Source organism: Battus philenor, unplaced genomic scaffold (genome assembly GCF_028537555.1).
Source record: "Battus philenor isolate CCGP_79_NKW_IND1 unplaced genomic scaffold, ilBatPhil1.0.hap1 SCAF_3, whole genome shotgun sequence".
NCBI lineage: Eukaryota > Metazoa > Arthropoda > Insecta > Lepidoptera > Papilionidae > Battus > Battus philenor.
In genome coordinates, this window is record NW_027181693.1 from 7941678 (window position 1) to 7954252 (window position 12575).

The 12575-nt window shown below is 30.3% G+C and overlaps 1 protein-coding gene across 1 annotated transcript in view; it reads left to right on the forward strand.

The window, feature by feature from the left end:
• Nucleotides 1-12575, forward strand: part of alpha-Catr (alpha-catenin related) — an 82710-nt gene that overhangs the window by 50717 nt on the left and 19418 nt on the right. Inside the window, exon 3 of the mRNA XM_068770519.1 lies at nt 11451-11593. Coding sequence (XP_068626620.1) covers nt 11451-11593 — 143 coding nt within the window. The remainder of the gene's footprint in view (nt 1-11450; nt 11594-12575) is intronic.

Sequence of the window (12575 nt, forward strand, 5' to 3'; positions counted from 1 at the left end):
CGTGATTGTATTAGAGTATAGCGGATTTTTTAATAAAATGGAAATGACATTACAGGCAAATTAAATAAACACGTTGCGTAAACATTCGTGACAAATAATTTTGTAATTGCCCAGTTCTTCCATCTTCTTTCTTCTATCACACAAGTATGGATTCACGACATCCATACACGGTGGAAATTCCTTCCACTGCACTAAGCATTTTGCTAATACTTTTTTATTTATTAAAGGAGTGATCCTTGGCTTTTCGCACTATATCAATCTACCGGCTTCATTGTTTCTAAAAAGTTATAACTTGGAAGTCTTCAAAGCAAGACTGAATAAGTTTCTTCTAGGAAACATTTACCACCGTAGACCTCGACATCGTTTATGATCAGGTGAGACAGAGGTCAATTGCTTCGCAACAGTGGTTAAAGGAAAGTAATTTGCAAGCCATAGATCGGGTTATGCTCGGAATTTCTCTACAAGAATGAATTAGTAATGAGGAGATTCGTAAACAAACGAAAGAAAGCGACACAACCTAGCGTATCAGCAAGTGAAAGTGGCAATGGGCAAAGGACATAGCACGCAAAATAGGTGGTCGCTCCTTGAGCCTTGAGGTCGAAAGATCCGTATATATATATACATATATAATAACGACGAAACCTTTTTCTTTGAGCTACTGCTAATTTTTGTAAATAAGCGAAGATAAAAAATTCTTTCTTTTATATAATTACATAATAGCGTTTATCCGACTTATTAACGCATAAGACTATGAATAAACCGCAAACCGCAAAACAATAACATTACAAATAAATCACATATCAAATTCAAATATGGTTTGTATCATTACTTGAAATATCATATTTAAAATATATTGATAAATGTTCTTTTTATTCCAACAACTTTTTGTCTTGCTCTAAAATCAATGTTAGTTAAATAAAATTTAAAGAAAGAAAAAGTCTTTTCATTTGATTTAATTTACTTCAAAAACCATATATTATAAATAGCCTTATTAATTAACCTAGACTCGGTTTTAATTTTATTGGTCATAGCTTTATTATAAACGCATTAAAATCTTGTACAATCAGCCTTCGCTCAGAAATCTTCTTGAATATTGATAATGAACAGAAAAAAGTACGTGAAAATATTTCGATAATTGGCTATAATATGTTTTATTGATTTTTTGATACATTATTTTTTTAAGGATTGTTCATACGTTATTATGTGTCGCCATAACTGAGTCTTTAATGAATTAAAGAGCAAAGATGCAGCCTTATTCACGTTTCAAACCTATACCACGTAACAATTTTGTAAGACAATTTAATTTAAGTCAATGGACAGTTTTAGAACGATTTATAAAAGCCATAATTCACACGCGTATATATGAAGTATATATGAAGAATAATAATGAACGCACGTTATTTTAACTCTCCGTTTTGTTATTATACTTTATTCTTTTTGATAGCTTCGCCTAATGACTAAACACTATAAGTTATAATTGTTGCCTTCGGATTTTTATTCGTCAATGACAAAGACAAAATAGCTTTATCATATGACATCATTACAATCATTTATAATCGTCAGCATAAAATGAAGTTTACATTTGTTCATAACGCGCTACTTACTGTGAATAAATAACAAGACACTCGGTATTGTAACATTTTTTATGTCAATTTTAAGAATTTTTTTATTTATTATTATAACTAACCAATTCATTGATAAATATCTTTATTGTGAACATACCTTGAAATAAAGTAATATACCTTTTGGCAGAGCCTGTGCTTAGTAAATTTCTTGAATTTAGAATGAGATAATAGAAAGAGATAACTGCACCGCTTCCTTTGGAAGTTTTTTTTTATAAAATCTTATACATTAACACACGAATGAGTGAGACACTATAGAGCCTTATGGCTAGTACATCTTGTTTATTTTTATTCCCCAGATTATGTTGATGGAGATGACTATTTATCATAACTTTACATTGAATTTTATGTACATACATAAGGTTACCGTAAATATATTGTGAGCGTAGTGCGAGAATGATTGTTCTTGGCAGGCGCAAAATTGTTGTAAAAAACCTTACCAGCGGCACAAGTGCCGCAAAATACATAAAAAATGTATTAATCAGGAATCCCCACTATAAAGTCTAATCAACATATTAGATCATCATCATTAAATCGATAGAAAGACGTACGACATTTAATATATAAAATAAAATAATATAAGTTTTAGTAAATTAACACATGAGTATAAAATAAACATAAGTGATATCATAAAAATAAATTTAGGTTACACAAAATAGAGTAGAAAACTAGGTTTACAACTGTTGATAATTTCTCGTACAATGTTTCCAGGCGGAACAGAAAGCTATTACTTTAAATCTTAAGTTCGTATTGGCTACAAGCTAACGGCAATTAATTGACGGGAGTATCGGAAGTAATGGCTAACGATCTCTATTTAAGGATCGTTGTCTATTTGATTTTCATTTCTAAAAGAGTCGTTTAAGAAGTTGCTAACATTTTGTAGCCATATAAAGACTGACAATTCCTAAAAAATATCACAGGTGCATTTATTTATACGATGCTGATAGTTCAGATTTTAATTTCAATCGATTAAAATTGCTAATAGAATTAAAAGTATGGTGTTTTAAAACAATAAAAATCAAACTTAAATAGATATTCTATAATTCTTTCAAGACGTCAAGATCAATTTCCCACCTGGGATAATATATACTTCAGACCAGAGAAGAACAGGCAAAAAAACTCAGTGAGGCGATGTTTTTTTTTATAGAAAAAAGAGTGTAAAAGTACATATTTAATAAACATTGAAATGGAGACGAAAACATAATTTCCAGGAAGTCCTATCTTCCATGAAGTACTTACAGAATGCGTCAGTATTTTAATTTCTAATTTTTTTTGTCGGGAAACAGGAACGAAAATAGTAAAAAAATAAACTTCAAATAAATAAAAATTTCATCTATCTAATGCGAATGATTTCGAAATATATATATATATATATATATATATATTTAAATATATATATATATATATATATATATATATATATATATATATATATATATATATATATATATATATATATATATATATATATATATAGACAGCCAACGGTTTTAACTTGAATAAAAATTTAGGATATATATTTTAATTTAAGTTCGTGATTATTTTTTTAAGCTTTCATCAAAAAGTGTTTTTTGGAAAAGTGATAAAAGTTGAAAAGTGACCGTTCATTATAAATTGATTTATGTTGAGTGGTTTAATTAGTTTTTTTTATATTTAGTGACTCAAAAGAAAATAAACTATTTGAAATACTTTTTCTGTTATGATAAAATAGAATAATGGTAAAATATGTTACAGATCAAAATAAATTAAAATCGTTTAAAAAGAGCTTGAATAAATTTGATCCGTCGCTCATAAAAAAACAAGAGTTTTTACGTGGAATTTTTATTAAAAATTCGAACTACAATTCAATTGTTTCATCAATCGTTCTGCCCGAGTTCAAATTGTTTGAATAAAGAACAAAATTGATAGTTGAAATTCTGTACAAATAGCAAATACATTGATCGCCGTTTTACAGAAATAGATAAAACAAAACTTTCATTTGCATAACTTTATTTAAACTAGCCTCTATCCTTGTTTGAAAATTGTCACTAATAATTTTAATGAGATTTCCTAAATAATTCGCACTAGAAATTTGAAACTTAATTGAATATTCGTACGCTCTTTAAACGGGTTTTGTTAGAGTTAATAACTTTACGGAAATTTAATTATTGTATATAAAAGCTGTTCTTAATGAAATTTAAAATCACCATTTATTCTTACATTGTTCCCGCCAAGCACATCATCAAACATCGTTTTAAATAAGCTTTACTTTAGAAAATTACATGATAATCTATATTAAAACGCCAACGTTGCTTGGAAAGCTATCAATATGTAAAAAGAGTGGATGTAAAGTACACACAGCGCCCATACTAAAATAAATTTATGTACATCGGTACGAAAATTTGTTCTAGTCTTTTTCCCTATAATATTTTTAAAATAAGCAAGAAGAATGAAGGTATAAGATTTATAAATATTTCTTTTATGTAACGCCTTTTAAAATGCAAGATTCTGCGCAGCATCGTACTCGCTTTTTCTACCTTAGAACTGTAACACTTCTCACGTAATATAGGAGTATATTTGCACTTGAATTACTTTTTAACTCTTAAAATGTATATTAAACATACAGCGTAACTGAAGAAGTTCATAGCGCAAACATAAAAAAGATTTAAAAAAATGTTTTTAAAAGCGTACTTTATTTTTAGCTTAAATAACGGAAATAGCGGACATGACTGGAATCCGATCGATTTCCACTTGCATTGCTATTCCATTTAAGTGACGTGTTGAATGGGGGCAGAGCTATAACGACGCAAACAGAAACGGCCACTTAACTCTGTAGATAACTTGAAATAAGATTATACGAATTGCATTTGCCTACATTGTTGTACGTATAATATTTCACTTTTAATTTTAAAAAAATGTATTTGTCGCTATTGGTAAACTATTTCCTAAACATAGTTGTATGATTGTGTTTTTGAATCAAGCTGTTCTGCCTGCCCCGCGTGACCGGTACTGCCTCTTGTAGGTGTTATTTCATAAGAACCATTCTAGGCCTTTTTAGTATTTTTCTAGTATTTTTTAATTTTCTAGGATTTTTTCTAACATATCAAATGTTAGAAAAAATACTCTGTCCATGTTCTAAACTAAGAACTATAGTTTTAAAAATTGTTTTTTTTCATTAATGCCCTTTCAAAACTTCTTGCGAGTAAAATTTCGAACAACTTTTCCACTATTCGCTAAAAAGGTATGTAAGCCTAATGGTTCCAGAGATATCTTGATGAGTCAGTACATAGGTGGAAATCTCTTACTATACCCAAAAATATTACAAATCTGTGAGGAAAATGTTAAAAACTTTATACTGACAATTGATCTATGCATTCACCACTTTAAAGCTTTTACACCTACAATTAATCATCTTGTTGTTGTCATTAAATAATATTAGCAAGTTAAACAACATACGTATGTTATTTTTTTAATAAAGTCTTCATTTTTTGAAACAAAGAGATTATTTCTCGTAAATTGATTTTAGATTATAAAACGCATATCGAATATATGATGAAACAATCACTGAGCTGAGAGAACATCATTGCCAATTTTGGAATATCGGCAGTCGTGCAAAACCAAAACTAGGTCTACAATAAATACTTTAGTATTTTTCTCAATTTAATGGGGTTAGAAATAATAAACTACCTTGTGGTAAAAATGTATTACACAATTAAACACTAAAATTATCTGATACGCTGTAGACACATTCGTTCGACGATGTAATAAACAAAAACGAACAAAAAATTATTTAACATACTTTGTAGCAAATCGTTAGTAAAAATGAACAATATAAAATTATAGAATAGACAGTTTACAAAGTTTTAGCGAGAATAAGTTGTCGGGGACACGCGAAGTTTGCAGAAGGCAACATAAAGGAATTCTTTCCGTGTACTTTATCATGGAAAAGTTTTAACGCAGAACACTGTCTTAATCAACAACTTGAAATGTTTTCACAAATTCTTTTACCCTCTCAAACTAACTGGTTGTCTAACAAAAGGCACTAACAGTTTTTAACTTTTAAGCAATCGCTTTTGTACTTATTTCTGTTGTATTATAAGTTGTGCTTCGTAAATCCTAAAATATATATTTTAAGCTTTTTCGTATTTATCTTTAAATTTAAAAATACTGTAAATTAAATACAGCATCCAATGCAATTACCTTTTAATTTTAGACGGTTTTATATGCTGTTAATTACTATAGGGTCAACCTAATGAAAAAAGATCCTAAAGACCCAATACGCATGTGAATTGGATAAAATGGCTCTCTAACAATAGCAGTAAAAGATTACGTATAGTCAAAAATCTTTTATATGCAAAATGATTTCCTGTTTTAAAAAACCGTCCACATTCATTAAGGTATCATTAACGATACACAATGCGAGGTAACAGTTCATTGTTTTATTACTGCAATCTGAACCACGCCTTTGAAACGGCAACGTTTCTCATAAATCATACATCTGGCTAAAACATATCTCGCATATTGCGAAGCCTGCACGTAGAATATGTGGAAACATTAAGCAAAATCGAATTTCTACTTCGTATAACATTTCCTTTTATAAAGTACTTAATACAACGCTTAAAATTTTACCTTTTTTCATATTGGTGTACGTTTATTCATTCTCTTTTCGTATAGCCATAGCCGACTTGATTGATCAACCTTGTATTGTTTTTCTATTATTTTAACATTTTTCTTTATATTATTAAATAGCCATATTATCTCATGTAAGAAATTTATATTGATTCGTCATTTACAAAGACATTTCATAATTTTTGGTCAATAATCAAGAAATACGTAGGTGTTAAATCAATGAATATATTCGTACATGTATGAGAAAGTTATGAGGTATGATATAAACTGACATCAAATTATTTACAAAAAAGAATTTAACATATAACAGTTTAGACAGAGTACTGTGACGCAATAAGGCAAGATTAACTTCTCCTCGTTGGATTTAAATGTTGTTAAAAAAGTTAGAAAAATAGTCTCTATTCAGCACACTTCAAAAATTGCATACCGTTTGCATTGCGCGTAGTGGAGGCGGTTATCAAAAAATATTGCATGAGAACAAAAAGTTTCACTAAACTGCATGTTATTAGACATTAATATGTTATATATCTACCTTTGTTTTGACATTAAACCATTTTATTTGCGTTGCATATAACAATACTTTTTGTAAAACAAACTAAGAAAAAACGCTATAGAGAAGCACGGAGGAATGACAAGGAAGGCCACGAAAGATATATTAATCTAATAAACCAAATGAGATGTAAAAGAACATAAGTTGGTTGAACTAAAATGAATGAACATTCTTTTTCTGAAACAAAACTCTTCGTATTATAAAAAAAAACTTTGTTGTTATTTTAAAATCGTTTGTAATAGAGATAGTACTATAATCAATTATATTCTTTCACAATCATGGTCCCAAAGAGGTTAAGATTGAGGGTAAACAAATATGTTTTATGAATTGTTTGAAAACCTTCGTTACGATCCCCCACGTGTGTGATGTTAATAATCGTGACAAATGGATATCAAAATCCAATACATTAGCATCAAAAATTAAAAATAAAGATGAAATCTACGAATTTGTACTGATTTCTTAGTTCTCTCACGAGATAGTAAAGAAAATGATTCTTTCTTGATTCATTTCGAACATAGTTCGGACAGTGGAGACATTAAGATATTAACGACATTTTTAGTTTCGCCGTGACGTAGTAATTATTCTGATAGTTTATTCCCAATTAGGTTTTATCTTTCAAACATTACCAGAGAAATATTGAAACTCGACAGTAAACAAGGATATTTTTTTATTTTTCAACGAACCAAGTAGCACTTGAGATAAGGGCTTGTAGCGGTGCGCTACTGATCCTCGAAACAAGGTTTCTCCAACATTTCTGTCCCCGTTTGCTTAACAAATGTACATCATTATGTAAATTCATTGTATCCGATATTAAATCACGTTGGCCTGTGAATTGTTAAAATGTAATAATTCAAAAGCATAATAACTTTCTTTACAAATTAAGAAATTTTTTTATTAAAAAATAACATTATTTATTCGTTTAATTTTAAATATTAATAGAAAACTTATATCATTAAGACTACTCTGTAATAAATAAGCAAATTTACATCATCATCATTTTTTCGTAGGATGTCCATCAAGCTTCTTTCGGTGATTTCCATAAAGACCGATTGGAAGAAGCCTCCTTCCAAATTCCTCCTCCTCCTTTAACAAGGTCGTCCCTCCATTTTATAAATGGGTGTTACGCTTTACTTGCCGGTTCGTACTCTGTCGGCAGTCGGTTCTACGCGGTGTTGGGCCTCCCCTCTGCCATTTTAACTTGCCAATCCGCTGCACTACTTGCTCACCTACTACTCTACTCTTCGGATCACCCAAATTCTGATTCGATATTATGAATATTATAAATTCATATATCATATTATTCGCAAACATATTAATTACTAAAAATAAGTGAATTATTCAAGATGTCTACATTATATTTATTCAAATACACGTATCATTGTTATATTATTTTAAATACAAGAGTAAGGAGACAAAAGCGGCTCATTCCTACATTGAAGCGAAGTTAGATTTCGACCTTATGCAAACGTTACCTATGACCATTGTTTCTTTTTCTCCCTGTGTTTTGTATTTATTTGTTTTTTTTTTTTTTTTTGTTATCAACGTACTAACATTTTCCTCTTGAAGATATGTTTGTCGTACGTAATACTAAACAAATAGCACTGAACAAATTGTCTTTCGTCGCCGACCGCTTTTCATGTCTTATTTACCACATTAATGTAAAGTAATCTTTGTCTGTGTAGGTAATATTAGATATTTATTATATTTTTGATCCCACCAGAGCTTTCGCCAAATAATTTCTCACTGCTCAACTGTAATTGGTTTGTGACAGTCCAAAAAAAAAATTCAATACATAATAAAGTTACCTTTTCTTTTTTTAAATAATTTCTTCCCAAAGTTTCGAAATCTCAATGAGAGCATACATCTAATGTCGACATGGAGGTCATACGAGAAATATTCTCATAGAAAACTCATATCGAAGTGGTGACAAAAATGTATATTCGTCAAAGCACAACATGTATTTTAATTGTGATATTTTCAACAGTGAACTTGATTAGTTTACCGTTTATCAGATGCCTTTTAGAGGGTACACTATACATATAACTTTGAAATCGTAACAATAATCAAGGATTACTGGAAAACACATTCTTTGACTACAAGACTAGAAAAAATGTGATCATATTATTTCATTATAAGGCTTTTTACACTCTATTTTATTTTGTTTAACTTTAAATATTTTTCAGCTGGGCATCAGTGTTAGTTAACCTATTGTTTGTAGGGGAAAAGAAACTTGTTATTTTTACTATTTTCCATTTCTTCTCTCCATATGTACGAAAAACTGGCGAATATGAAATACGTATGAAAAAACTGGCCGAATTTATCGAACCGTACCCGAGCTTTGGGCTTAGCAACATATTTAGCGATTAATTTTCATTTATATACATATATTTTTATGCGAGTCACGTAATACAACAGATTAAGGTAAAATGTTTTTTTGTTGATTTTTCTTTAAATATTGGCAGACAAATCTCTTCTGATGCTATAAAGTCACACTTCGATTTTATTTTAAAAAAATTGTTATATGTAAATCTTTTTTATAATGCATGTAAATATAATTTAATTCAAAAAATATTGGTTACAACCATGGATATGTAAATATGAAAGAGTGAACTTTTTGAAAAAAGGTGAAATATAAATAAAATTGGTTTTCAACAAAAAAAAGACTAACGCCATATTCATTTTACACATATGATATTTTTAAATATTATAATATGCTTAAAGAATAAACGAGTGTTCACTTTCACCTAATAAGAAATCTTAGCACGTCTTTGAAAAAAGATAAATGAGCGGACCTCTACAGGCTAAGGAAGAATGCCTCTTACTCACTAATTGAGTTCTTCACTTACAAGGAACACCGACAGAATTGTAATTTTGTCAATATTCGGTTTACAAAGATTTTGTAAGAAACCAGAGAACATGATAATTTATGAGTGCGTATTTAATTAAATTATAAAATACTGAACTAGTTTCCCATTGACTAATAAATTACAACAGCCCCGTCTTTCTACAAGAACTATTACACTTTAGAAACTGAAATTGAATCTCGATTAGGATCTAATAGTTTCACCTTTCTCATTCGTAGGAAACAAATTAAATTAACTTTCGCCCTTAAAGTATACGTCGTAACTTGTAACTTAATACGTAACGTACTGCACCAGGTGCTATATGAAATAACAATGAATAGCTAAGATTAAAATGTACTGAAGAGATGTTATGTTAGGTCTCTTGGCAGAGATAGCATTGAATATATACTATACATTGAGTATATAGTATATGTGAAGGTGTTAAGAAAAATCCGATGTTTATCTTAATATTAATCTAAATTTTACGTAATATACTTCGCATAGAAAAGGTTTTTATTAATTCTTTATTTGTTTATTAATTAGGTTTTGTCTATAGATACGTCACTCCCATAATTAAGGTTACATTACATACACTATCCAGAAAAAAATATTATCTATATTTAATCACCAAAAAATAGATTTGTATAACAACTTTGCTTCTTCTATATATGGATGCATCAGAATACAATTGCAAGCGCCATTGTCATATTTGTTTCATTCCATATTAATATTACTATATTTCATATTACACAGTTCGAAGAGGTTACTTTTTTTATGCTGAAGAAAAAGTTGTTTGACCAATAGAGAGTGTTTCCAGATCTAAGTCAATCAAATAATTTCTGAATGATTTGCATTCCTTAAACCATAGAGATCGAGCCATATTGTTTTATACCACCATATGCCTTTTACTGAATACCTTTGATAAAAGTACTCGTCTCATGCCTTGTAATAGTATTTATAAATTTGATATAAATGACTTTATACAACGATAAACAGTCGTACCTATCTCCGTCACTGTTTCCCTTGCAAGTCGATCGACTTCCTCATTTCCTGCTATCCCAACATGTGACCCTCTGTATCACTACATGTGTGTTCACGGCTTTGAGTTTAACAATGGCATCGATAATAGCATGTCCCATATGCACTGTGCTGGATGGTGAATGATACTTTTAGAATCTATAGCTATCTCAAATTTATTTCGATCAATACTTTTAACATAGGAAAGATCTCCCAGAATAGCAATGTTTTCTGTACACATAATGAACGTTTTACTTTATATACGGAGTTTAATGGTTTAATAAGTTTGCCAGTCTAGAAACGCGACACTACTAGTTTTATTTGTCTTAGATCTATCCGTAAACAATACATAGTACTCATAATAATTTTGTAGCATGTTATGACTTTGATTAGAGTTGTAATATTATATTTGGACAAGATTAAAACTACTATTTTATAATTATTGTAATCTTGATTTATGTAGATTATTATAAACGTCCTGTCAATTCGAAATTTTTTTTTAATAGCTCAAAGAAATTCTCGACTGAAGGTTACTTCTCTATTAAGTAGGCGGAGCATATCGTTCGCACAACTGACGCCTGTTGGGGCCGAAAGGTTTTCGAGTACACACGGCAAGGGTAGACTCCACTCTAGATGGACCCAAGACATAGTCAAGGTCGCGGAATGGCGCTGGATGCGGGCAGTGCGAGACCGGCCATCGTTGCGATCTTTAGAGAAGGCCTAAACCTTGCAGCAAGTATCTCTCGGCTAACATGATGACAATTATACTATTTGTTCATTATTCTTAATATTTCTAATATTTGTACCCAGGGCGTGCCATCGAACGCGTGTGCGCCGGGGCGGACGGCTCGGGCATGGTGTCGGCGGCGCGAGCCCTGCTTGCCGCGGTCACGCGCGTATTGTTACTCGCAGACATGGTCGTTGTACGACAACTCTTACTCGCCAAGGATAAGGTAAATGAAAACATAACTTTTTCTCGTTACGTATTGATTAATCCCTTTGCAAGAGATCGTTTAATAGCAATAGCGCTAAGATTTTTCCGCCGACCAACATTAGTGCTAAATTACTAATGTGTTCTCATCGACAGTTAAACTGAAGTAGATTACTAAAAATTCGGAAATCTTAAACACCTGGGTTATGAAACAATAAATTTTAGAACCGGTATCAATAATCGACCTGCTGATCCTACGACTGAAATGATGATCTATGATGGTAGCCTGTATCTTGCTAGATATCCAATAGGATCGGTTGGAAGCGGCCTGCGTCCAGCGTCTTTAGTTCCACAAGATATATTAGACATTACTTTTCGTAGTTTTTAATTTAAAACAAAAACCATTTTAATTAAATGAATATTATTAAAAACTTTAAAATTTTTTACGTAATCATAATATATAGAACTTTGTTTAAGAACTAATTTGCACGGTTGATACTATAATGTATACGTAAAAAGGAAACATTTTCAATTTTCTAACCGGTTTTTCTCAGGAGATCAGCATTCTGCGCCATAACTTACTACATTTAATGTTAAAATATTTGACGATTCAAAAGTGCGTGTAAATACCTAATTGAATATATTTTGAATAAGAAAATGAATATTAACTTAATAAGGAGTCTGTCCACGTCTTTCGCTGACCTTCTGAGGTCCACGAAATCTTAGGTCCCTCTGCTACTTCAATTTCCCATGCTATGAAGGTTACTTTCGATATTAGCAAAATGTGTATGATAAAAGTATAGTATATGTATTAAATAATATAATAATTAGAATATATAGTAAATGTACTAGCAGAATAAATAAATCGTGTTTGCAAAACGTACGAGTCGAAATTAAACTAATTTTTAACAGATCACACAACAGTTAATATTATTTTTATGTTCTCGAAGTTTCGAATATTTTAACGCGTTATGAATCTCGAGTAAGATAGATGGTTTTGGACC